Source organism: Camellia sinensis, chromosome 2 (assembly GCF_055761805.1).
Source record: "Camellia sinensis isolate YWXY chromosome 2, ASM5576180v1, whole genome shotgun sequence".
NCBI classification, from domain to species: domain Eukaryota; kingdom Viridiplantae; phylum Streptophyta; class Magnoliopsida; order Ericales; family Theaceae; genus Camellia; species Camellia sinensis.
The window spans coordinates 76,852,125-76,879,041 of NC_138962.1; the positions used below are offsets into that span (position 1 = coordinate 76,852,125).

At 35.1% G+C, this 26,917-nt stretch overlaps 3 protein-coding genes and 1 long non-coding RNA gene across 4 annotated transcripts; 3 read left to right on the plus strand and 1 right to left on the minus strand.

Annotated features, from left to right (window-relative positions):
- Positions 1 to 149: 149 nt before the first annotated feature.
- On the minus strand, positions 150 to 1,140 carry LOC114309857 (uncharacterized). The gene is made up of 2 exons (XM_082913548.1): positions 679 to 1,140; positions 150 to 586 (listed from the first exon to the last, which is right to left on the minus strand). Exons 1-2 carry the CDS (start codon positions 1,123 to 1,125, stop codon positions 347 to 349), a joined length of 687 nt encoding a protein of 228 aa, XP_082769674.1. The 5' UTR covers positions 1,126 to 1,140; the 3' UTR covers positions 150 to 346.
- Positions 1,141 to 3,504: 2,364 nt separating this feature from the next.
- LOC114306689 (uncharacterized) lies at positions 3,505 to 9,262 on the plus strand. Its single transcript, XR_014361158.1, has 2 exons — positions 3,505 to 3,645; positions 8,477 to 9,262. It is a non-coding gene; the product is annotated as an uncharacterized LOC114306689 (long non-coding RNA).
- On the plus strand, positions 4,746 to 5,311 carry LOC114267260 (general transcription and DNA repair factor IIH helicase/translocase subunit XPB1-like). Its single transcript, XM_082913549.1, has 4 exons — positions 4,746 to 4,848; positions 4,903 to 4,946; positions 5,030 to 5,105; positions 5,202 to 5,311. Exons 1-4 carry the CDS (start codon positions 4,839 to 4,841, stop codon positions 5,294 to 5,296), a joined length of 225 nt encoding a protein of 74 aa, XP_082769675.1. The 5' UTR covers positions 4,746 to 4,838; the 3' UTR covers positions 5,297 to 5,311.
- Positions 9,263 to 18,286: 9,024 nt separating the features above from the next.
- LOC145814496 (uncharacterized) lies at positions 18,287 to 26,132 on the plus strand. The gene is made up of 5 exons (XM_082911329.1): positions 18,287 to 18,518; positions 18,616 to 18,645; positions 18,735 to 18,985; positions 25,878 to 25,967; positions 26,064 to 26,132. Exons 1-5 carry the CDS (start codon positions 18,287 to 18,289, stop codon positions 26,130 to 26,132), a joined length of 672 nt encoding a protein of 223 aa, XP_082767455.1.
- Positions 26,133 to 26,917: the final 785 nt, after the last annotated feature.

Sequence of the window (26,917 nt, forward strand, 5' to 3'; positions counted from 1 at the left end):
ATGTCGCATGACACATGTATGCATTTGACAATGTTACAATTATGGAAGAAATTAATGAATGTGTTTTTTATGTTGATGTGTTATGTTTTGCAATGTGGATTGAATGTTATCGACCATGGTTACCATTCCATTGTAATAAGAAAATATCATTTACAAAATCAACGACCATTGTTACCATTTCATTCTAATAATAAAAGGTCATTATAATGTCATTACAATACCATTGTTGCCATTCCATTCTAATAAGAAAATATTAACCACTGTTACCATTACAACAATGTCATCTTACAAAAAACACAAAACAATATTCATCAACTAACAAAATAACATGTAACAACATAACATGTCACGAATCAGCTGTACGCCTACGCCGAGGCCTACGACTGTATGTCAACGTCGAAGATGGAAAGCGACCTCCAGCAGAAGTAGGTCCAGCAGAACTAGGTCCAGCTTCGTCAATGTGCTGACCTTCAAGAACATGTGTCATACTCTCGATAGCCTGGTAAAGTCGATAAGGATGGCGAATCCCCTCCTCATAACCAGCGTCAATAATAGGATGTGAAATCTGCAGTGCATGTGCAATACGCTGCATTTGAAAAGAATATCACATTTTAGGGAACATATCAAAAAAAAAAAAAGAAGTAAGTTACATATGCATCAGAGAGGATAATAGATTACATCCGCATGTTCGCTGAAATCCTGATGGTCATGGACACGCGGTTCATCAGTGTGCTCGACATATAGGTGCGTGATATTCTTATACCAATCCATGTAACCCGGTACACATTGCCAAGGCTGATGAACTGGTGTGCTCCTCCGTTGCGCAGACAACACGTGGTTATCCCAAGCCTCCCACATCCTATCCAAGTATCTGTACATGACGGTATATCGTGCAGATATGTTGCCTCGTGCACCACGACTAGGAGCTAGCGGTGCATCTGGGATGGTTTGAACCCTGCCAAACTGCCTCAAAACTCTATCTGGATGATACGGTTCGACAACGTCTAAGCACTTTAAGCATCCATGGTAGAACGTAACCGGGTTACATGGATGCCGGTCTCTGCAGCTGTGGTATGGATCCGAAATAACCTGTAAACGTAAAAGTGTTATTGCATTAAAGTACATAAAGGGTAAGATAAATGGAAGTCTTAAAATTATCGCAGGATGAGTAAACTTACATCAGTAGCTACTAAACTGTCAAGCTCGGCTCGAAAAGATTTCAAATGGTCAATGGAGGAACCCGCCTCTCTCCTAGATGCCCAATGGTACACATGTGACATGTCTTCAGTGTAGCACATGTTCTGATGAGGTCGGAATGCTCGGAAGTGCTCATAAATCCACGCCTCCAAAAGAGTCATATAACCACCCATCTGCTTAACCCCAGACCGGCTAGCAAACCCCAACTGTCGATATAAAAATGCTAATGCAGCAGCACCCCAGGCATAAGTATGTATGGATCCCAAATCCATCAACAAGCCGAGGTAAACAACGGGAACCCTGCCGCCACTCTTGTCACTGAAGAGTGTACATCCCAACAGAAACAATAAATAACGTCTTGCAGCGCACTGTATAGCCTCCTCGGGGTCTGAATCTGTGACACCAGCAAACTGACTTCGCAACCATTCAAGCCTGACTGAATTGCCACCAGCAGAAGAAACCTCTTCATATGCTGCACGTTCAGTAATCCCCAAGCCATAAACGAGTAATGTAACTCCATGATGATCTGTCACATCTGGTATGCTGACTGATTTGCCTACAATGGGAAGGCCAAGAATAGTGCCAACATCATCCAGGGTCAAGGTCATCTCACCAACTGTCATGTGAAATGTGTTCGTCTCAGGTTGCCATCTCTCAACAAAACATGAGACTAGAAGCTTGTTCACGAACCGATAAGTGCAACGAGCTAACTGTGACAGTCCAGACTGCTCAATAATGGCTTTGAATCTGGTGTTGTTCTCTACTAACCACCATGGCCATGCAAGGATCTTGGAAGAGTGATTATGACACTTTAAGGGCCCTCGTTCCTACAACACAAATGATATCTCATTACAAACTACCATACAACACAAAAAAAAAAAAAACTCATATACAAATGAATTTCAATTTTACTGAGGAATGTTTACCTCCCCGTGCCAAATAGCTGCAGCCACATGACTATTGAAACTCCGCAGTATTGACGGATCATTCGGTCCACCTGGAAAAGCATGAGTAAGGTACTCTTCCTGGACAGGAGGAGAATCAGGTGAAGAGGTATCCTCTACACCAATGTCAGGCATATCATAACCTTCAACTCGTCTTTGGCTTCGGCCCCCACTTTGGCTGGCACTGGGAATATCATATTCTACCGAAACTGGATCATGACCTCGACCACGACCTTGACCTCGTCCTCTCCCACGCCCTCGTCCCCGTTGATGGTCTACATCTAATTCACGACGTCGTCTATTTGAAGCAGTAGGTGGGACACGTTGTTGATATTCAGAATCCATATTATCTGCAAAAAATACTAAGTGTGTGTGTAAATAATAACGGTCTGTGTGTGTAAAATTAATGAGAGTGTTTTAAAATATAAGTGTGTGTAATGAGTGTGTGTGCAAAATTAATGAGAGTGTGTGTGTAAATAATAAGTGTTTTAAATTATAATGAGAGTGTGTGTAAAATTAATGAGAGTGTGTGTAGTGAGTGTTATAATTAAGTGTTTTAATTAAGTGTTAGAAGGGAAAAAAAAAATTTATTTTCTGTTCGGAAGTTGTTGTCCGAAAACACCTATTCTGTTCGGAAGTTGTTGTCCGAAAATACCTGTTCTATTCGGAACTTGTTGTCCGAAATTATAGCTCATATTCGGAAGTTGAAAACCGAAAAAAAAATTTATTTTCGGCACTTGAAAGCCGAACCAAGTCAATATTTTCGGAACTATAGTGCCGAATGGAAGCAGAAATTTCAGAACTCTACTGCCGAACAAAAACAAAAATTTCGAAAAACCAGTGCCGAATGAAACACGGCAATAACAGTGGACTGAAAATTTTGAAAATGGTAAAAATTAACCCTACATTACAAATAAAATAGGAATGAGAAGATTATAATCTATGTAAACTAACCTAAAATGTGAAAATTTCAATTCTCTTCAATGCCCTTCAATGCCAAAACTTCAATGACACAAATGGATGGATGAAGCTTTTGGGGAGGAACGGTGGAGAGTGTGAGAGATGGGTGTGTGTGTGAGAGGGGTTCTCAGATGGGTGTGTGTGTGAAAGGGGTCTCACGGGTGTGTGTGTGTGAGAGGGGGTGTGTGTGTATGATTTACATTTGAGGGTATATGTGGAATGATAGGTGTGTGTAGTGAGTCAAATATATTAGGATTTATTTTTTTAGTGTGTGTATTAAGAAAGATTTGTATAGAGAGGAAAGGGTGTGTGTATATAGAAGCTCCCAGCGGGCAGCTGTTTTTTGAGGGATAAAATTACTTAAATGCCCCTCCAAAACTTAAGGAATAACGAAAATGCCACTATATAACCATACTTCTTCGTCTCATACCTAACTCTTCTCTTCTCCTCTCATCTCAAACGGCGCTCTCCTCTCGCTGCTGACTACTCCACACATCGAAATCGCCGGTGATCGTCCCTATCTTCCGTTGATCTCCACCAAAAAGTAAGATTTGAAACCCTAAACCCTATGTTTTGTTATATATAGATATACATATATTAGATATACACATCGATTTAGGATTTTCTTGGTTTTTCATTGCTCTGTGTTCAAATCCATTAAGATTTGTGTTTGTTTGTGGTTTCTGGTTGCTCTCTCTCTCTCATCGATTTTGGTTTCTGGTTCATGTAGGCTTAGGATTTATGGGTTGATGAAGAGAAGTGGGTGGGGGGCCTTAACAGATTTAAAAAGATTTTTTTTTTTTTAATACTGTTTTTAGGTTCATGTTTTTAAAACTGTTTTTGGTCCTTTTTTGTTGCTTCAATGGCTAGTTTTGATTGTAATATCATACATTAATCAAAGAAAAATGAAAAGAATGAAAAAAGTGATTACTGGTTAATTATAGGAAACATATTACATTAGTAGAATCTTTTAAAAAACAATTACAAATCAATGATAAATGATTTGAGTTACCATTTTTGCAACTTCCATTCAAAGATAAATGAATTGTACAGTCCATAGTCCTTTTTTTTTTAGGTACATTGGAAAGATACAGCCCATATTCAAATGTTGCTTGATGTGGGCACACTTAAAAAAATGAACTTGAGAAGAAAAAAAAAATTTGAGTTACCAATTTTCATTAAAATTTGGTGTAGAATGTTTGCTGGATTCTGTGACTGAATCTTCACTTTATTGGAACTATAATAATTGTGGGAATCCTACCAATACCCATTTGTTAAAAACTCAGTTTGTAACAAATACTGAATCTCAATCTTCACTTTGTTGGAACTGTAATCTTCACTTTGTTACAATTTTTTGGTCAAAGAATGAATTTCAATCGGCAAATTTCTAATGTGGCAAATATACTTCACTCCAAATGAAAATGAACACACATATATACACAAACATCTATACTATTATTAAAAGCCAACAGCTTTTATGGTGTCATGAAGCCACTCTTTAAAAACTTTTCTTAATTTTTCCTAAAATAACCTTAACTTTTTACAGTTACATCAATTTTAATTAGAGATAAAATGGTAAAACAAAACAATCAATTTCACTTTCCCACTTCCCACTCTCCACGTCTCCTCATTGCAATTACAATATACACCGAAATCCCCTCTGTATCTACATAACTCCCACACAGAGAAGACCCCAAACGAAACAACGATACAGACCTATCTTCCACAGAGATCTCCATGGGACACGGTACTTCATCCTTTCCCTGTGATATGAATTAATTGATTCACTCTCTAATTACAGGTGAAAAGGGTCGCCATAGCAAAAAGCACAAATCTTCTTCCAAGGTTCTTCCATTTCCCCTATTTGTCTATGTTTTGATTTTGCTTTTCCTGTTTTTGTAAAACAAAATTGCGTTTTTTGTTTGCAGGAGGATCATAGGCCCACAGTTGTAGAAGACGATGACTCCTATTATGTTGAGGATTTAGATGATGATTATCGTGATGGTATAACTCTGAATTTAAATTGAATTGCTTTTTTTGGATGATTTGGATAACCTGAGTGAGTGAATTGTGTGTGTATAATAGTATAGATGATTAAAGGTGATAGGGAAGGAAAAAAGAGAGATTTTAGCAAGCTAGAACTTAAACCAGATCAACTATACATTTTTAAATCTCCCTCTTATTATCAATTTTGATATACATACATACATACATATATATATATATATATATATTGGTTAACAAAGATCAAAGAAGCAAAAATAAACAAACCCATAAATCAAAAACAGAGTTTTCCAGACATATTTTTCTGGATTCACGAATTAAAAACACTGAAATTGGGGGTTTTTGCATGAGCAAGCAAATCTTTTTTTTTTTTTTTTTCCTGTATCAAACGAAGTCCTTTATTGCATAGACTCACTGGAAGAACATTTTTAACATTACTGTCATTCTTTTTAAGGAACTTTTTCTTTTAGCATGTGGACCTCTCTATCTATGCTTTTGGCCACCAGGTTTTTGATGAAATGCTGGAACCATTGCAAACTAACAACACTTAGCTAATAAACTTCTAAAAATACGCACCAATTATATAAGTTATTTCCAGCAACTTTGATTGATCCCTGCTTACTAAGAGAAAAAAGAGAAAAAAAAAAAAAAACAACAACAACAACAACAACAACTTAGGCCTTTTAATTATCCCTTTTTCATGTTTGGATTGGTCTTAATGTTTGAAATAATTTTTTTATTTTTTTTATTTTGATATTGTCTGTACTCCAATTGATTACTTAAACAAGGTTTCAAATGACTGTTCTCATTAAGGAAAAAAGTTGGTAATTGAATTCTTCTTTGTATGTTCTATTATGTTTTCATTATTCTTGACCGTAAGCAAAATGCTTATCGACACTTTAGAATTTGATGTTCAATGTTCTCTTTTAAACCTTGATGCTTTTGTTTTTGTGTTTTATTTTGTCTCAATCCCCAAAAATACGCATGTGTAATTGTGGGTGTATTAAAAGAATGTTGTGTAAAAAAAATGTAGTGTAAAGAATGTGTGTTTAAAAAATATAGTGTTCTTCAGTATTCTTAAATTTTACATAATTGTAAGTGTTTTGAGAGTCTTCAATTTGTATTTTTTGGTGTATTACTGTTAATTATACTTTTCATAGAAAATAAAAAGATCCATCATGTTATATCAAGTTCCTTCTGAAAAAACTTATATTGTAAGTTTATATTCATTCTTTTATATATATATTTAAAAAACTGTGAAGCATAAAATGTGTTAATTATACTTTTCATAGAAAATAAAAAGATTCCTTCTGAAAAAAGAAAAAAAAGAAAAAAACTTATATTGTAAGTTTGTATTCATTTATATATATATATATATATATATTTAAAAAATTCTGAAGCATAAAATGTGTGTAATTGTTTAGACTTAGACTTAAAAAGTTTTGGATTTTTTTTCCATTTGATTTGGACTATGTTAATCTATGTCAAAATGTAATTTTTAAATTTTTTAGTTTCATTTATAAAAAACTTTAATAATATTTACATTTTGTGCCTTTATATATAATAAGCCAATTAGAAAGCCAAAATTATTATTGTACTCTATTAGTCAAAGTACGCATGTGTACAATTGTGGCTCATTTTAACAACGTAAAATTCTAATTTAATCAATGTACATTGTATGTAAATTAATTTTTACAAGTATCTTATATATTTTCTGCAAGATTTGTAAGATCTTCAGTCTTATCTTACCAAATTGAGATTTTATATGAATTTTTGTTGTAGGGTTTTTTTTAGTTACGATTAGTAAATATTATATTTTTTTCAAAAAAAATTGAACAAATTTTAACATACATATATTTTATTTATCAAATATCTTAATATCAAATGTTACATTACACATAGTGATACATGTAATTTATATATATATATATATATATATAAAAGAAAATTTAATGTGAATTTCACGTTATAATTCCAAACAAATTTGCACACGCATTGCGTGTGCCGGACTACTAGTATATATGAAAATGAACACATATAGTGTCGCTTTAGGGGGGTCAATACTGTTCTAATTGTGTTTGATAACATGCCTCCCACTCCCAATTGTGTTTGATAGCATGCAACTACTTTCTGTGGGTCTCATGTTGTTTGTTTGCTATTTCTAGCAGTGGCATTCCCTTCAAAATTGTTTGCTCTTTGAAGGGTCCCCCATATTCTCACATGTGTTGGGATCATCCATATCCAGGGTATTTAGGAGAGTTAAAATAAAAATTTCCCTTATTTGAATCATATTTAGTTAAGCCCAAATAAATCATATTTATTATAAGAATTCTTAGAATAATATACGCATGAATATTCAAGTCTTGTTTTATAATATGTTATTATTGATGTTGCTTTATTTTATTTTATGTATTTTTTCTAATACATAGTTGTTGTCTTTCTTGTTTATTATTTAGAGTTGTATACATGTGATCTGACCTTATAGGAAAAGAAGCGTGGGTTGTGATGTATCGTATCTAACAATTTTACCGGTTCGTGATTATGACCCATTAGGTCTAATCCGGTTCTTGATGTATTTAGATATTAGTATATATATATATATATATTATGAGTTATTTGGACGATTAGGGTTATTAGATTAGATCAAATTCTTGTTAACAATCTTTGCAATTGTGGTGGTTTCCTGTTTCTAGCAAGTTTGTGGCAAGGTCGGTGGCTTTCTTTGGGTTGTGTTCGGGATCCGGAGTGGGGCTGTTTTTTTTTTTTTTTTTTTTTTTGTGTGTGTGTGTGTCTTGGTTTAGTCAACCTTGGCCTTCATTTTTCTAGTTTGATTTGGAGGTAATTGAATATGATTTCGCGATGCTTCTTGTACTAACTTAATTGGAATTAGTCAGGTTTGGTATGAGGAAATTTGAAATATTTTTTCTTTTTATTGATGTAACTCTGTTTCACATGTTAATAAAGCATTTTGTTTTCGCAAAAAAAAAAAAAAAAAGTATAGCCAAACCCCATATATGTTAGTGTTCTTGTGTGATTTGTTTTGTTTTATTTTCTAAATTTCATTTGTTCTGTTTAAAACCCAATTGAAAAAATTTGATTTAGTAATTGAGTTATACAATATTTCAACTCCATTTAGTTATATATATTATTTAAATGTCTTGCATTTAAAATTTCTTCTCTTAATTCGCATTTGATTATTGAAAAGTCTGTTGTATTATTTTCTTTTGCTTTCTGAGGTAGAACATTAACCATGTCTGTTCAAGTTTTGTATGATGATTATCCATTGTTTATTTTATTTTTTCAAAATTCTCGGTCCTTATATGTCATTGAACTTCCTCTAACTAGCTTCTGTCAATTATTTTTTGGTGCAGTACAAAGATTTAGTCATATGCGAAATCAAGTGGAAAGATCAAGGACGAAACAGGGCAAGATTAGGAGATGGCGAGGTTTTTCAAGCCGAGCCAGTTCTTATTGACCAATTGGGTGAATACGGCTACTTGAATTCCGAACAAATAATGCAACAAGCAACTACCAGCACCATTGAAAGATTTACGCTGATGACAAGTGGTTTTGAAGTCGAATCGTTGTTGCCTACTGTGAGATATGAAGATGATATTCAATCCGCGGAGAGCAATTTAAGCATTGATATGAATGAATTAATCAATTTTATTAATCAATTTTCTGGATCTTCCTTCGACTTCAAATGTTCAGGACCCTGTGATTGAGTGCACGGATTTGTTGAAGAGACTGGACAAAAATTCTGCTGAAGAAAATGGATTATGTGATGAAAGGTTGGGAATTGGGTCGAAAGAGTTTATGGAACAGCTGATGAAAGATCAAGAAGAAGACCCTTTCTTGCTTGACACTAGCTAGGTAAAAGATTTAGATTTGGAACTATGAATTGGATGAGTTACATTACAGCAAGACATTCTGTTTTTTTTATTTTTTTTTTATTTTTTTTAGTTGAATTTCTAATTAAGCTGTTAACTCCATGTTTGGGTTTTCTCTGCCTTGGTGATTGCACATGATTGGCTTAGCTCGGTATGTGCCAACCTAGTTGGGATATACTCAAGTCCGCAATGATGCATTTTTATCACCTTGGCCTCTCTGTATGTATAACTTTAATCTTTATACATTATTAAAATTTCAGTTTTAAATGTTCTTACATTGTTATTAATTGTTCAAAATCATATCCATTTGTGTTGTTTAAATGTGCTGCTCACAAGTAGTAGTAGTAGTAGTTTTGATTTGTGAATAGAAAAGGAAGACTGATATCTCCAACTCTACTTCTGGTATGATTTGTTGTTGTCGCACACTGATTCAAAATATTTTACTTTCCATTTATGGAAGTAAAACATAAAAGAAATGAAAAAGTCTTGCTTCACTTCGTTTTCTGTTTCTAGCATTACTCATCTCAAATCAAAGCATTGGATTCTTCTAGTGTTGGAATCTATATCTCCTCAAGCTCAATCACAAAATTCTGATAGCTGCTCTCTTAATCATATTTGTTTTTCTTTCTTTCTTAATATGGTGATTGTAATGTTTTTTTTTATAAATGTTATTATAATCAATAAACTATTCTGTTTTTGCCAATAAAAAATTCAATTATATAGAATAGGTTAAATAAAAAAGGTGTAAAAATGATATTAACAAAAAAAAAAAAATTTAAAATAAAAAAATAAATTTTTTTTTTGAGGTAATGTAAAAATGTACCAAATTAGGTACTAATTAATCAACTTCCATTAATGAAATAACTTTTTCAAAATTTAAAGAGAAGAAAATGACAAAATTATAATTTTCCTGTTCATAAGGGCAAAAATGACAATTACACAGCACAAAGTTATTTTACAGCTTATTTACCAAATACAACTCTGCTGCTTAAATCTATAATCTCATAGCTACACCAAACATGTTATCATCTTATGCTTACAGCTATAAGTTATAATCTGTTAAGCTATAATTTATAATCACTTTTCCACAGTTCTACCAAACATGGCCATAGAAAATTTATCAGTTAAAGAATAAAAAAGAGACAAAACCAAATGAAAACTACAGTAAGGGTGCCCAACAGACAATGAGAATAAGACATATTTAGAGTGCTATTTTGATCATTGCTTGTTTTTTCTTTTGCCTTTTGAAACTATTTATTAAGATGTGGCAGGGCATACTAAGATGTAACACCTTATATGGAAAAATAATTTTGAACCTTGATCCTCCTCTTACTTTCTTTGTGGTTTTCTTTTTCTTTTTCCCTTTTTCCCCCTTTCTGGCTAGACAATAATGATCCTCTTCGATGGTCATTGTGCAGATTCATACAGTCAATAAGCAATCTAAAATAGTTTTGTTAATATGTGGTTGACATTCGCCGGTTCTGATATCTTTTTCCTAAAACTTACTCAGTTTTTCCACATTATTTTGTGAAAATTCTATTTCTATTCTTACTTTTTAGATTTCTAGTCATTTAGGGTCAGTGAGCATCTACAAAAACTGTTTTCAACTATCTTTTTTATCTTTATGCTTTTGTTAGCTTTCATTGCTTTATTATGGATTTTCTTTAGAAGGATTATAATTTGTTAAATCTTTTATTGAGGATCAATACCTACTCTTATAGTAGGAAAACTTATTCGGACCATATTTGACATTTTTGGGCTCATTCTAGAAGAAAATGTTCTCAGTTAGTCCTCTCCCTCTACCTTTTTCTTGGAATCATGATAAGAAACATTTTCAGCAATTTGATTTTGTTTTTTTGGTTTTCTTTCTATAACCCATTTGTATAATCTTCTTGTTTTTTGTTCCCAATTAGCTAAAGGAAACATTACTCATAAATCCCATTTTGGTAAATGTTGCTTTAGTTAGTCCCGAGTGTTTTTTCTTAAACTATTTAATCATTTTTATTTTTGGTATGATATATATTTTTGATATATTGTGTATGGATTTTACATTTTTGCCCATATTGTGATTTCATTTTTATTTTGTTATGGTGTGTGTTTAAGGGATGTTGTAACAACACTATTTTGTAGGAGGGGATTTCGTGGACTCTTTTGGAAGTTGTTTCACCATTCCCAGTTTGTTGTTTCGTTTATAATGTTATATTTTGGGACATCACAAAACAACATGGCCACAGTATTGGAACATCACAAAACAACATCATCAACATCAGCAACATCAGCAACATCATTAACATATCCTAAACACTATATATGTTAGGGTTTTAGCCGTTTTCATGAGTTTTGGAACTTCACTTTGGCCTTGACGTTACTGATTTTTCTTCAACATTAGGGTTTTGTATACGGTGGCTAGGCTTTCCAATTCCCGTTCTGTTTCTCTTTGCGGTCCTAACCCACATATATACATTTTTTTCATTCAACTTTTGTTAGGGATTTTGCATAAAAAGTTCTGAACTTTGATCATTTTTATCAATTTCAAATTCAAATTCAAATTCACATTCAAATTCAATTTTTGTTTTTGATTTTCTTTGATGAGATTTTGTTTTAGCCCAAGTTACAATCTGGGTGTTCTTGATTGTTCTCTAAAAATCCTATAATCAACATCATATTTAGATTTGAACTTAAATTCCATCTGGGTGTTCTTGATCAACATCATCAACATCAGCAACAAACACAATACTTGAACATCACAAAACAACATGACCACCACACCGCCTTAATCAAATTAAGACATCAATCCACATTATAACACAACTACATCATAAAAACGGCCACAACATTAGCAACCATTAAACCCAACTTCATTCATATTATCACATCACGGAGTTCCTCTAACACCCACCACATTAACATTATGGGTTCATGCAATCATCCCAATTAACATCGCCCTCTCACTACAAGAAAAGGGGATAAAAAACACAGAAGCATTAGCGACGGCGCTTGTCCCATCGCAAAAAATGGTTTTTTGCGACGGCAGCTTACACCGTCGCAAATGAAGGCTTTAGCGACGGGTTTGTCACCGTCGGTAATAAAAAATGCGTGGAGACGGGAATAAATGCATCAGTATTAGCGACGGATGTTTTTACCATCGCCGAAAAAATGTTTTGAGACGGCATACGTTTGCTGTCGCAAATAGTTTACATATTGCGACGGCAATTGTCCGTCGCAAAAAAGTCTAATTTAAACGGCGTCGTTTTATGAACAAAATACTTGACATTTGCGACGGTGTAAAACCTACCGTCGCAAAAAGTGAAATTTTTTTTGCCCCCGCTCTTCCCTATTCATCTTGCCTCTCGATCAAAACATGATCCAAATCCCTAAATGTTTGAAACCAGTTTCTTTCCCCCAAATCCCTACGAACGGCGAACGGTGGTGCGGTGGTGCTGCGGCGAGGACGATAGGTATGCTCTCTCTCTCTCTCTCTTTGTATATATATATATACAGATCTGTATCATCTATATATATATACAGGAAGCATGAAAGTTTATTAAGCATTCATGATTCGTGTGTAACAGTTCTCTGTTTTTGCCAATTTCACACTTGATAGAGGAGCAAATCAGATCCCCAGTTCCATTTTTAACTGAAAACATGACCTGTTGTTGTTGGGACTCTGCTAACATTTCTTGGTAGAATCTGCAATTTCTGTATTGAATTTGCATGATGCTGATGTTAAACTTTTTTAATGGCTATGGGGCCTTTCTTTTATATATATTATTTTTTATGTTAGTTCTTTCATTTGGGTTGTGCTATACATAGTTTTTGAGGTGAAATAGTTTTACTTTAGTAGGCCTATTATACCCAACATTGCCTTGTAGCATCTGCTTTGTGTTGTGAGATTAACAGGCAATGGTTTCGTACTCGGTTGGATTAACATGTGGGGTTATAATAAATTGAGTCGTGTAGTAGATTGTCTAAGTTCAGCTTAAAAACTTAATAAGTTTCAAAATGTATTCGAATTTGGCTTTTTTACCTTTCGAGTTGATTTTAAATGAGTTTTAATCGAATTGAACTTAAGTAGTTTAATTTGTTTATAATGCTTATAAGTTTGGTGAGTCAAGTTCAAATCAAACTCAAAAAATAAATGAATTCCAAATTGTGTTTAAATTTATGTTATTCATATGATTTCAAATAACTTTTTAATAAATCTCCTGCTCCAACCTTATAAAGGTACTCCTATTTAGTATTTTACATATGCTAGCACATCTATTATCCTTGTCAATATTTATTGTGTTATCAAAGATAGAAAAATGAAACTAATAAGGTAAACTTATCTAACAAATTGTTATTGAAAGAAAATTCTGAAAGCACCTCAATTTTCAGTGATAAACACTTTCTTTTTGAATTTTTGAAAATTGTTTTGATTAGTGTTTCTATCTTTGTATTTTACTTATAATATAAGAAGTGTCCATTAAAAAATAATATGAAAAATTACAAAAAAAAAAAAAAAAAAACTCAAAGTTTAAGTCTTATAATAAAATAAATCATGAGTTTAATTTTGCTGATACTGTTATTGATGTACCTATCATTTGTTCTGTTTTTCTTCCAGACAACTGTATCGAAAAGTAGTCTTTTTGATCATTTGATAAACTTTTGGGAATTTAGGCCGGGACTTGATCCAGGAACTTGAAGCCTCTATTTTTTGGTGGATTTTAAGTTCCAGTCACCACTCTATCGACAGGTAATGGTTCTGTGCTTAATTTGGTTATACTGTACATCTATCTAGTCTGTGAACTTTATAACCATAGCTAATGCAGTTTTGCTATCATTTCATTATATGTAGTTTTTGCATTTTCTTTCAAGGAGAGCATATCTTACAATGTTCCCAGCATGTAGCGTGCGAGGCATTTAAGTATTTACGTTACTTGGTTGATCTTTGCTGGTGTGTTTGTGGAAGTAATTTGTAGTATGGAAAGTAATTGGGCCTTCATATATATAGATAGAAAAGAAACTTGGACTGGGCTTTCTTATTCTACTTTGTTACATAAGATTATGTATGTGATGTTCAAAATTATAATATACAGAATAATGATCCATCTTTATTAAATAATTTTTGAGACAATATACTTGATTAGTGTGTTTTTGTATAACTCATCTATCAAGTTTATAAATAATGCCGCATAGTATTATGGAATACTAATAATTTGGAGAATTCTACCATACACATCTATTTATCATATGCATCATTAGTTATGTCATTTTTTTTTCTTTAGTTATGATGAATTATCTTCGTTAATTATGATATTATTTTAGTTAAGACTTATAAGATCTTTGGTTGTGCCTCATGTGGTGTTTGGTTATGATTTATTTATTTTTTAAGTTATGACTCAGAAAGTATGAAATTGTATCATTTTTTTCTTCAATTAATTGATCTCACGTGTTGTTGTATAAGTATTTCATTTTTTATGTTATCCTATTAAATCGGTAAATAACTAACTAGGATAAGACTACCTACCTATTTGAGAGAAATTGGATGGATAGGTATCATGGTACATGAATACGTAGGTATTATATTTAGAGTTACTTTGATGAGATATTTTTGTGGATGTGTACAGATGATGGATAAGAGTTGGATCGATTTTCCAAATAGGATGTCGAGCGAATACATTAATGGGATTGATGAATTCCTTGTGTTTACCTACACCAATAGGGTTGAAGGTTCGATGATCAGTTGTCCGTGTAGGAAGTGTGAGAATCGATACTATTTTGTACGAGAGGGTGTACGGGAGCATCTGATTTTGAATGGTTTTTTTTTAAAAATACAAACATTGGATTAATCATGGGGAATCTTACGTATCTCTGCATGGTAATCGAGAGAATGAAACATTAGCTAATTCAGACATTGGGGATGATATGATTGGAATGATACAAGGGGCTATGGGAAATCCACATGCCGATACAAGTGTCGAGGGTGATGAACCACAGGGGCCTGATCCCCATGCATTTGAACCCCAGCTCGGTCCAAATGCAGAGACTGCAAAGTATTTCAAACTTCTTCAAGATGCACAAAGTGAATTGTATCCTGGTTGTCAGAAGTTCACATCTTTGTCATTCATTATTCGACTTTTACATTTGAAGGTGCTTAATCAGTGGACAGACAAGTCTGTTAACATGCTGCTTGAGTTATTGAATGAGACGTTCCCGTTGGGTGTGAAACTCCCGGACTCATATTATAAACTCAAAAGGTCACAACAGATTTGGGCTTCACGTATGAGACGTGGGATGCATGTCCCAACAGTTGCATGTTGTTTCGAAACAAGGACGCCAATCTTGATAAATGTGTCATATGCAACAGTTGTAGATGGAAATCAAATGGTGATGGTGGTTCAAATGGTCCTAACAAAGGTGACAAACGAATAGCTGCAAAACAGATGAGGTATTTTCCTTTAAAGCCAAGGTTGCAGAGGTTGTTTATGTCATCCAAGACGGCCAAGTTAATGAGATGGCATGCAGAGGAACGAACTGATGATGGTGTCTTCAGGCATCCTGCTGACTCCCTTGCATGGAAAGATTTTGACAGTCGAAATATTGACTTTAGTAATGATTGCCGAAGTGTAAGGCTTGGCTTAGCATCTGATAGTTTTAACCCATTCAGAACGATGAACATAGTTCATAGCACTTGGCCTGTTGTGCTCGTTCCATACAACTTGCCGCCATAGATGTGCATGAAGCAACCATTTCTAATTTTAGCCGTGCTTATTGACGACCCAAAAGGACCTGGTGACAAGATTGATGTGTACATGCAACCGTTGATTGAGGAGTTGAAAGAACTATGGAATGAGGGTGTGTCAACATTTGATGCATCAACAAATCAAATGTTTCAAATGCATGCAGCTTTACTGTGGACAATTAATGATTTTCCTGCATACGCAAACTTGTCAGGATGGAGCACTAAAGGCGAATATGCATGTCCTTGTTGCAATAGGGAAACTACATCGTATTGGTTGAAGCATAGTAGGAAACAATCATACTTGGGTCATCGCAGATTTTTACCTACTGGCCATAAATTTCGGAAGGATAAAGTATCATTTGATGGTAGTCGGGAAGTCCGACTCAAACCCAAATTGTTGTCTGGAACTGAGATGTTGCTACAATTAGAATCTGAGGGTATTTTAACCCAATACAAGAGGGATGACCTTAAGGAGAGGCATAGGAGACAGGTAGAGAAGGAGAAAGCTGGACATCGCACCCACAGTTGGAAGAAAAAGAGTATCTTTTATGAATTGCCATATTGGGAGCACAATCTAATAAGACACAACCTCGATGTGATGCATATAGAGAAGAATGTTTGTGACAATGTGTTGTGGACAATATTAGGGGTTGCAGGAAAATCGAAGGATGGTGTTAATGCTCGGCGTGATTTACAAGATATGAATACTAGAAAACCCCTACATTTGCAGTTAAGAGGGTCGAATAAAGCCTATTTACCAGCAGCACAATTCACGATGACCAAGGATGAGAAAGATTTGTTCTTGAAAGTGTTGAAGGAAGTAAGAGTTCCCGACGGGTATTCATCCAATATATCACGTCGTGTGCGCTCACATGATAGGAGTATTGGGGGTCTTAAGAGCCACGATAGTCATATTCTGATGCAACAACTTATTCCATTGGCTATTCGAAGATTGTTACCGAAGAATGTAATTGAACCCTTGATTGAATTGAGCAATTTCTTTAGACAATTGTGTTCAAAAGTGAATCGTGCGACGGATTTGCAATATATTCAAGATCGTATCGCTATAACACTTTGTCATTTAGAGAAAATATTTCCTCCGAGTTTTTTTGATATAATGGAGCACTTGCCTATACATCTAGCTGATGAAGCCTTATTGGGTGGAGCGATTCAGTTTCGATGGATGTATCCAATTGAGAGGTATCTTCTTACTTTGAAGCAATACGTGCGTAATAGAGCTCATCCTGAAGGATCAATTGCTAAAGGATATCTTATGGAAGAATGCATGAATTTTTGTGCACAATATCTCAATGATGTGGAAACCAAATCTAGTCGACCCGTGAGGAACTATAGTGGTGCTGATAATTTGGGTTATGCTATTGATGAAAACACAAGCTTTTATCTTGATAATACTTCTTGGGTACAAGCTCATCGGTACATCTTATTCAATACAAGCGCGGTTCAACCGTTCATAAAGTAGGTTAAGTCACTCACTCAATATTTTATTATGGTTTATTGAATTTTCTACAAAATTTTTTGTATTGCTAAAATTTCAATCTACACAGCGAACACCTTGAAGTACTTAAGCTCAAAATGCCTCGTGTTGACGATCATCAGCTTCGGCGTGAACATTTTGAAACTTTTCACATTTGGTTCAAGGAACATGTATGTATTTAACTCTATAGATTCTAGTTACTTAAGTCGAACTACATTTTAAATTTTACATTTTCGTGTAAAATAGGTCCAAACTTTGCGAAGGACTACTGATGTCATATTTTCTGAAGAGATTATTCTATTGGCAAATGGTCCTCATAACTTGGCAAGGAGGTTCAACGGGTATATACTGAATGGGTTTCGGTATCGAGTAAAGGCCATGGATGATCGTCGAGCCACACAAAATTGTGGTGTAGCTTTGAAGACAGATACCATAAGTTATGCTAGTCGAAAAGACAAGAATCCTCGTGTGGGGTCTGTGTACTATTATGGACAATTGACAGATATTGTTGAGATTCGATATTCCAATGAGAAGAAACATGTGTTGTTTAAGTGTGATTGGATTGACAACATTCACGGAAAGAAAGAAGATGTCTTCAATTTCACGTTGGTGAACTTCAATCATTTGTTGTACCGAGATGATCGAATTACCAATGAACCTTTCATCTTGGCGTCCCAAGCAGAGCACGTTTGGTATGTTGCAGACCCGTTACAACCAGACTGGCAAGTCGTGGTGAAGATGTCTCAGAGAGGTTTATTTGATATGAGTTCGACTGATCCACAAATCGAGCCATACATGAGCCAACAATTGGAAGAAAATATAATGCTTCGTGATGAAGAAGTTGGTTGGGTGAGGGAAGCCGCAGAAGGGGAAACAGTTGATGTTCAAATAGGCTGATAGTGGTGGAAACATTAGTAATTCAATTAAGGCCAAGGTTGTAGTTAATCATCAATTTCTTAATTTACTTGGTCTTTGTAATTGTATTAGTTCAATTAATGTCATATTATAGTTGACGACAAACCATTGTCTATGTTTCTAATGTTAATTAATGTTATATTGCTTGCAGATTATTATGGAAAGGAAGAGGAAGCCTGATCATCCCCATCGCATGATGTCTGATGTGCTACATAACAGGACATCAGTAGCACCACCATCAGAGGAGGCATCACATCGGCCATTATCGGAGGGGCCTTTAGTGGCACCACAGCAGCTACCATGTACTCAGCCTCCACGCCTACCATCGGTGCGTCCACCATCAGTGCCACCACAGCAGCTATCATCATCAGCTTATGAGCCATCCGCAGGTATATAAATTTGCTTTGATTTGTATGAAAATTATTTAAACATACATTTATTTATGCTCGTTATATATAACTTGTTTATTCTCATTGTATTTTGCAGACCCTTCGACTTCTTCACAGCCCACCTCAGGTTTATTTGATATGATTTGTATTCACATTATTTAAATTTGCATTTGTTTATTACCTTTGCATATTGTTTATTGTTATTGTATCTCACAGGTCATGTTAGTTCTTCATCAACCTCGACTAGGCGTGGTAGAGGATGTGCCAAGGGCATTAAAGAGTGGGGTACTGGTAAAAAGCTAGACATACAATTTGATGGAAATTACTGCCCAATAGGGGATAACATGGCTAAGTTAACTACTCAACTTGGCATTATTGTGCGGAATGGTAACATTGTTCCTCTTACTTTTCTTGACTGGAACAATGTGCCTGATGATATTAGTGATGCTATTTGGAAGGATGTGAAGGTAAAAGTATATTTTTGTCCACAAATTCGAATTCTAAAATTGTGTTATTATTATTTAAACTTTGAAATTGTGTTTCATAGGACAATTTGAATATATGTCCAGAGGAGTACAAGCCAATCTGCATGAAAAACTGCAATAGCATATGGAAGGATCACAAAAACAAGCTTAATGCTAAGTATTTGAAGCCTAGAAGTTCTGATCCTAATCTGAAGGATGATGTTCCTATGCACATTGTGCCAAGCGAGTGGGAAGAACTTGTGGAGTATTGGCGTACTTCTGATGCTGAGGTATACAAATAAGTTATATTTATGATATGTAAACATACAAATCATATTTACATACTCACATTTGTCGAACCTGTTATAGAAAATTGCAAGTAAGAACGCTAAAAGCCGGCAAGCTCACGGCATAGCTCATACCACAGGGCGTACTACTTTCTCTCAGATACGGCATGAGGTTTACATTTTATTGTTTTATTTTTGTATATAAATAAACATTGTATATTTACAAATTATTTAGATTCTAATTTTCATATTTCTAAAAAAATGCAGATGACCAGTAAGGAGGAGTCTACTGATAAGATGAATGCTCGGCTTATGACACGTAGAGTAGATGACCCAGAGGTTATTCAGACCTTGGTAGTTTCCAAACACCTTTGATTGTATTTAAAGTTTATTTTTTGTCTGTCAAGCATCTTAATTTGGCATATATTTGTATGTCTTATTCAATACAGGATGAGTTTAATTGTCAACTCTCTATGCTACCTGAGGATGGTCGGACTTTGGAGGCTAGGAATGCCATTTTCCATGAGTTGATAGGTCATGACGGAAATGGATATTGTCGCACATACGGGAGAATTGTGCCTCGGAGAGCGGTGTATAAAGATGGTGCTGGGCCATCACAATCAACACCCCAGCCATCGACTATTGATCAGATCACACAGAAGGTTCGTGCAAAGCTAAGGGATGAGTTGAGAGAGGAGCTGCGAGCAGAGTTCTCTACACATTTACAGCAGATGAGAGCTGAGATGATGGCCTTAGTGTCATAGGGGGCAAGTGTGGATCCCAACAGACAGGTTTGATATATATTAAATTGTTTGATAGTTCAATTTTCACACAAGATTATGTATAAAATTCGAATATGATTAACCCATTATGTATTGACTATCATAGGTTCCTGATGCATCGAGTGGCCACCGGGCATTTAGGGAATCTGCAGAAGACGAGAATCCATATATATCACCACCAGAAGACCAGGTATAAAATGTATCTTTGCATTCTAAGCTAAAATGTATCTTTGCATAATTTAGACATTCTAAGTTAAAGCGAGACTTGTGGGAGAAGACGGGGCTCGAATCGGGTTCCCGGTTTGGGAGTTAGAGCCGGATTTCACTTTAGGCAAACTAGTTCCTTAAGAAACTTGAATTCGAGGAGTTAACGCCCCAAAATCACCAAACGGCGTCGGTGTAGCACGAAACTTGGCACACACGACCGCCTAGGCACGAGAGACTTGTGGGAGAAGACGGGGCTCGAATCGGGTTCCCGGTTTGGAAGTTAGAGGCGGATTTCACTTTAGGCAAACTAGTTCCTTAAGACACTTGAATTCGAGGAGTTAACGCCCCAAAATCACCAAACGGCGTCGGTTTAGCACGAAACCTGGCACACACGACCGCCTAGGCACGAGAGACTTGTGGGAGAAGACGGGGCTCGAATAGGGTTCTCGGTTTGGGAGTTAGAGCCGGATTTCACTTTAGGCAAACTAGTTCCTTAAGAAACTTGAATTCGAGGAGTTAACGCCCCCAAAATCACCAAACGGCGTCGGTTAAGCACGAAACCTGGCACACACGACCGCCTAGGCACGAGAGACTTGTGGGAGAAGACGGGGCTCGAATCGGGTTCCCGGTTTGGGAATTAGAGCCGGATTTCACTTTAGGCAAACTAGTTCCTTAAGAAACTTGAATTCGAGGAGTTAACGCCCCAAAATCACCAAACGGCGTCGGTTTAGCACGAAACCTGGCACACACGACCGCCTAGGCACGAGAGACTTGTGGGAGAAGATGGGGCTCAAATCGAGTTCCCGGTTTGGGAGTTAGAGCCGGATTTCACTTTAGGCAAACTAGTTCCTTAAGAAACTTGAATTCGAGCAGTTAACGCCCCAAAATCACCAAACGGCGTCGGTTTAGCACGAAACTTGGCACACACGACCGCCTATCTCTCGTGCCTAGGCGGTCGTGTGTGCCAAGTTTTGTGCTAAACCGATGCCGTTTGGTGATTTTGGGGCGTTAACTCCTCGAATTGAAGTTTCTTAAAGAACTAGTTTGCTTAAAGTGAAATCCAGCTCTAACTCCCAAACCGGGAACCTGATTCGAGCCCCGTCTTCTCCCACAAGTCTCTCGTGCCTAGGCGGTCGTGTGTGCCACGTTTCGTGCTAAACCGACGCCGTTTGGTGATTTTAGGGCGTTAACTCCTCGAATTCAAGTTTCTTAAGGAACTAGTTTGCCTAAAGTGAAATCCGCCTCTAACTCCCAAACCGGGAACCCGACGGGGCTCGAATCGGGTTCCCGGTTTGGGAGTTTGAGCCGGATTTCACTTTAGGCAAACTAGTTCCTTAAGAAACTTGAATTCGAGGAGTTAACGCCCCAAAATCACCAAACGGCGTCGGTTTAGCACGAAACCTGGCACACACGACCGCCTAGGCACGAGAGACTTGTGGGAGAAGACGGGGCTCGAATCGGGTTCCCAGTTTGGGAGTTAGAGCCGGATTTCACTTTAGGCAAACTAATTCCTCTAGTCAAAATTATTTACTAAACTATCTTTCTAATTATATGGTAGTTAATCTTTTTATATTTTTCTGTAATTAAAATATTACCACTATTATATTGTTATTAATTATTTTTATTTTGTTTTTTTCAGATATTTCCTAAGTAGCAGTTTGCTTCGTGTGGAATGTGGGCGCGTAAAGATTATGACCAACTTCTGTTTTTGTAACTCACGAAAGAATCAAGACGAAAACTTTTGGTTTTGATTTTGATTTATGTTATTTAAATTTGTGACCAACATTATGTATGTATTATGTGACCAACATTAGGAATTTTTATCATTTGCCAACTTTTGTTTATGTATGGATTTATATTATTATGTCATTTTTTGATTTTTTTTAAGCTATTTTTCACTTGCCAACATTAGTTATTTTATTTATGTATTTATATTATTACATCATTTGCCAACATTATAGGTTATTTTTATATTTTAAATAATTGTAAAACAGGGGTTTTTTTTTAAAATTTTTTTTTGAGACGGCAGAACATCCCGTCGCAAAAAAAAAAAGAAAAAAAAGCTGTGCCTAGCTTTTTTGCGACGGCAGCCATACCGTCGCAAAAGGTGTGGAATTTATTTGACAAACAAGGCTTTAGCGACGGTGAAATTGCCATCGCCAATAGTCATTAACGCCACATTTTTTGCGACGGCATTTTTTGCGACGGAATTTTGCCGTCGGCAAAATCTATTTAGCGACGGAAAGCTTGTGCCGTCGCAAAACAGCCCAGATAATCATCCACTATCGGCGACAGAGATTTGCCGTCGTAAAAAAGAAATATTCCCGTCGCAAAAACAATGGCGACGGCACTTGCCGTCGCTAAAGGTCTTTTGCAACCCCCCTTGTCGCGACCCCTCACTTGCCGTCGCAAAAAAAAATTTACCGTCGCAAATAGCTTTTGAGACGGCGATTGGACTATTTGCGACGGTGTTTTGCCGTCGCAAAAAACCACTTTTTTTGTAGTGTCTTTGACCATCAAAAACCAATATACTGTTATATTCGATTTTAGCATAAAATAACATCATCCAAATCTGGGAATGGCAATGTTTGACCGGATGATGCTACAATCACCACAACGAACACCGACCCACACATATTCAAAGCAAAGTCAACTAAGCGCAACCCATTGCCATGGCGGACCGACACCCACACCACCGTTATGAGCTGATGATGTTAACTCATCGATGTTATGGCCGACGGAAGGTAACAGTTCAAGAACCCTTAGTGCCCACCAGTGGCGTAACCAGAAATTTAGTGAAAATGAGGCACAAATTAATGACAATGTTAATTTTTTTTCCTCATAATAAACAATAATTAGATGTTACTAAACTTAAATATTAAGAGTTCATTTGGATAAATGTGAATTTTAAATTAAAGGGTTTGAGATTAAATTTTATACAAATATTGGGGAGTAACTATTTTATAGGTAGATTAGAAAATTAAAAAAGAAGATAAGTTGAGCTAGAAATGATATAATTTAGTAGAAAAAATCTATAAAACATATTGCAAAAAAAAGTGTCTATCATATGTCACAATTATAATCTTCGTGGTTTTTAATTCTAACACATTATAGTGTTAGATATAATTTAGTTATAATTTCTTGTGGTTGTTATTTTGGTTATGATTATATATCGAGTAATAGTTAGTTATGACTCATTCTCATATTAGTTATGACCTATTGCAATTTTTTATTTTTATTATTTTTTTTTATAATTGAAGATGTGTTGCTTGATCATAATTTATATATTGGTCATTTTAGTTATGAATGGAAAAAAACACATGGAGGATAAATTCCATATGTCAAATGTAACTAACAATCTAATAAATTTTATATCTTTATTGAAATTAATTATATTTGCATGTCAATAATGATAGACATCACCATTATATTAAAATTTTTACAAATAATAATATGACTTATCATAATCTCTTTATTTTTAATCAAAATAACCATTATTGTTCTCATAATTTTAAAAATGACATTGACATTTCACTTTAAATAATATTTTTATAATTTTTTTTATTTAAAATATTTTCTTTATGTTTATAAAAAAATAAAAAATAAAAAAAAATCCCAAAACCCAAGGGAGCACGTGACCCCCCTAGGCCCTACTGCCTCCGCCACTGGTGCCCACGCCGATCGCTTTCGCAAATGTGCTTGAAGGTTTTTTTTTTTTTTTTTTCTCTAGCGTCTTGGTGGCTGCTATGCAACGTTATTTGAAGGATGAATATTCGCCGATCAACATTGACAATCCCTATGCCTCAATCACACATAATGAGAATACAATCACTAACATTTCGCTGGAAACCAAAAGTTTTGGGATGGAGGGAAAACCAAAAAATGCTTTAGTATACTTTTGGACATTTTGGTAACTACAACATCACTTAAAACCCATAACTGCCCATTGCCAAATACAAAGCTAGTGCTAAGTTAAAGGAGTTTAACATAATTACATTCACGTAGGACTTTTCAAGCTATATAAAAAAAAGAAGAAGGTAGGATTAAATGCTTTAACATATCAAATTTTGGAATTTATTGGTGTTTCACCATTAGCTAAACTTGATAGTAGCAGTGATGGTTAGTGTCTGATTAGATTTTCCAATTGTTTCTTCTTTATCTTTTTTTTTTATATATATATATATTAATTTCCAAATTAATACAAAGAAAAAAAAATCATGGGTTTGACATATATCTTTTTCAACTGATATTTTGAAAATTCTAAGATTTTTTTAAAGCATATAACAAATTGTGTACAAAAAGAAATTCAAAGAATCGGTCACATGTTTGACTTGAACTTTGGAGTCCTAAAAAGGAGATGAGTATTCAATACTCTATATCCAAGTTGATGTATATATTTAATTTATTCATATGATTGCTGCTACGAGAAGCCCTAGAATTTGGGCTCATTTGCTCTTGTGGATCTTCACAATTTCCGGTGATTCGGGGCCCAATATTTAGAATACTTTGAGCATGTTTTTTGGGTACGTCCAATTGCTAATTGTCATTGATCAGTCATGGTGTTACGGAGTGTATACGCAGGTTAGAAGTTGTCTATACGCAGCTGGAGGAGTTTGCTAGTGTATTGTGTATAAGCTGTTGCAGGAGTTTGCTGGGGGAGGCGTTTGCAGATTTGGAAGGTTGCTCTTGCTGTGTGGCTAGGTGGGTTTATTTCTGTTTTTTCATTTTGTGTCTCTGTTTTGGATTGGTGTCTCGCCAATCCATGGGTTTAGTGCTGGCATATAATTGTGCTTCCTCCTTGGTGTTAACCTAGTTGGGATTGTGGAGTGATAGCTCTGATATTTTTTGCACTTCCCTCCTTTATTAATGTAAATTGAGGCTTGTACTTGTTTGTTTCATCAATAAAGTTTCCCATCTTCTTTGCTGATAAAAAAAAAAAAAAAAAAATGGTGTTACAGAGTGTAGTACATATATGTTCGTATTTATTATGGATTTTCTTGAAAAGGATTATAATTTGTTAAATCTTTTATTGTTGGTGCACATAAAAAGGAAAATTTTCCTTGGGGGAAAGTTTGGCTATGAATGTAAGACTATTTGCAACTTAATGGGCCAAAATTAAAATCTTATTAGAATAAAATCCCATTAGAGTATGTTTGACTTATTTCTGCAACTTGTCTGTTCTATGTCTATTCAGAAAGGAATTTCATCGTTGTTTGTCAAAATTAGTTATGGGGTTCATTTCAGTAATACATATTTTGCTTATTGTGTTTCTCAATTTTCAATTATTGGGTCCAATACATGATTCAAATCCTGGTTCAATTGACACTTCAAAACCCTTTTCTAGAATTGTAAATTCTTTATTTTAGTTGTAAATGCCAAGGCCCGAATTTCGTTATTCAACATGATAATCTGAGTTTCTTAGTCTGCATAGAGTTGCTGAATTATCAAATCACGCTTTTGGGGTATATGATGTCTGACTCTGGGGATGGTTGGTTGTGAGGTTTACAAGAATATTAGTTGTTCTGGTTCTGCTTGTTTATGCTTTAGAAGGGTTGAATTCGGATGGACTATACCTTTTGGAATTCAAGAAAACCATCCATGGTGAGTTTAATTATCCAGGAAATTGGAACTCTAGTGACCAAACACCATGTGGATGGAATTATCCAGGAAATTGGAGCTCTAGTGACCGAACACTATGTGGATGGATCGGTGTGAACTGCACATAGAATTATTATGACCCAGTGGTGAACTATGTCTTTTTTGCAATCTGGTTAATCTTGCTAAACTTGATGTTTCTTACAATAGCTTCACTGGAAATATTCCCAGGGAAATTGGAAATTGCTCAAGCTTGCAAAGTCTTTATTTGAGCAATAATCAGTTTGATTGTAATTGTATGTGTGCAGATTGAAGTTCTGTGAATTTAAAAAAAAAAAAAAGAAAAAGAAAAAGAAAAGAGAATGGAGTATGTCATTATTAATTTTTTTCTTTTTAAAAAAGATAGCGTTTTGAAATAAAAAAATGCTACCATATGTCGTCATTTTGACGTCATCCGTCATCTATGACAGAACAGAAGGCAACATGTGATGGCATTTCGAAACACACCGTCTATAAGTTTTAGCAACATTTGTAAAACATCGTAAACTTGGCAGCAGTATCAATGACACAAACTATAGACACTGCTATATCTTTTGGTGGCGTTTTTACAGACCATATAATATGGCGATGTTTTTCGATTTGCTTGTAGTGAAGGCAATAGATAATTGTCTATAAATGGACCATTTATGTGTGCCGTAATAAAAAAAATCCTGGATAAGGAAATAGGATGAATCTGATATGCCTTGCTCAAAAAGAAAGTTTGTACGGCTTAGAAAAACATTTAATAAACAAATGAATATTTTGATTAGTTTTTAAAGAAATAGTTCGAGTTTTAATAAAAAAAGAAAGGAAGGCACACCATGTCCTTATGCAAACTATCTTATTTTTGTTTTGATCAGCAAAATAAAAATTTCATTGAAAACATAAAATTACAAGTATAAGGAAATGAATTGCACTGAGAGAGATTCAGATTCAGAGAGTGCTAACTCTCCTGCTATTACTTCTCGCACCTACACAACCAACCCCTCAACTTTACGAGTTTTTTAATTTTAAAGAACAAAAAC

Coding starts and splice junctions, on each gene's coding strand:
- LOC114309857 (XM_082913548.1), bottom strand. CDS start 1,125: ATGTACTTTAATGCAATAACACTTTTACGTTTACAGGTTATTTCGGAT. Junction 587..678: donor ATTTCAGCGAACATGCGGAT/GTAATCTATTAT, acceptor TTTCAAATGCAG/CGTATTGCACATGCACTGCA.
- LOC114267260 (XM_082913549.1), top strand. Junction 4,947..5,029: donor AGCACAAATCTTCTTCCAAG/GTTCTTCCATTT, acceptor TTTTGTTTGCAG/GAGGATCATAGGCCCACAGT. Junction 5,106..5,201: donor AGATGATGATTATCGTGATG/GTATAACTCTGA, acceptor AGATGATTAAAG/GTGATAGGGAAGGAAAAAAG.
- LOC145814496 (XM_082911329.1), top strand. CDS start 18,287: ATGGAAAGGAAGAGGAAGCCTGATCATCCCCATCGCATGATGTCTGAT. Junction 18,519..18,615: donor AGCTTATGAGCCATCCGCAG/GTATATAAATTT, acceptor TGTATTTTGCAG/ACCCTTCGACTTCTTCACAG. Junction 18,986..25,877: donor CTATTTGGAAGGATGTGAAG/GTAAAAGTATAT, acceptor TTAATTATCCAG/GAAATTGGAACTCTAGTGAC.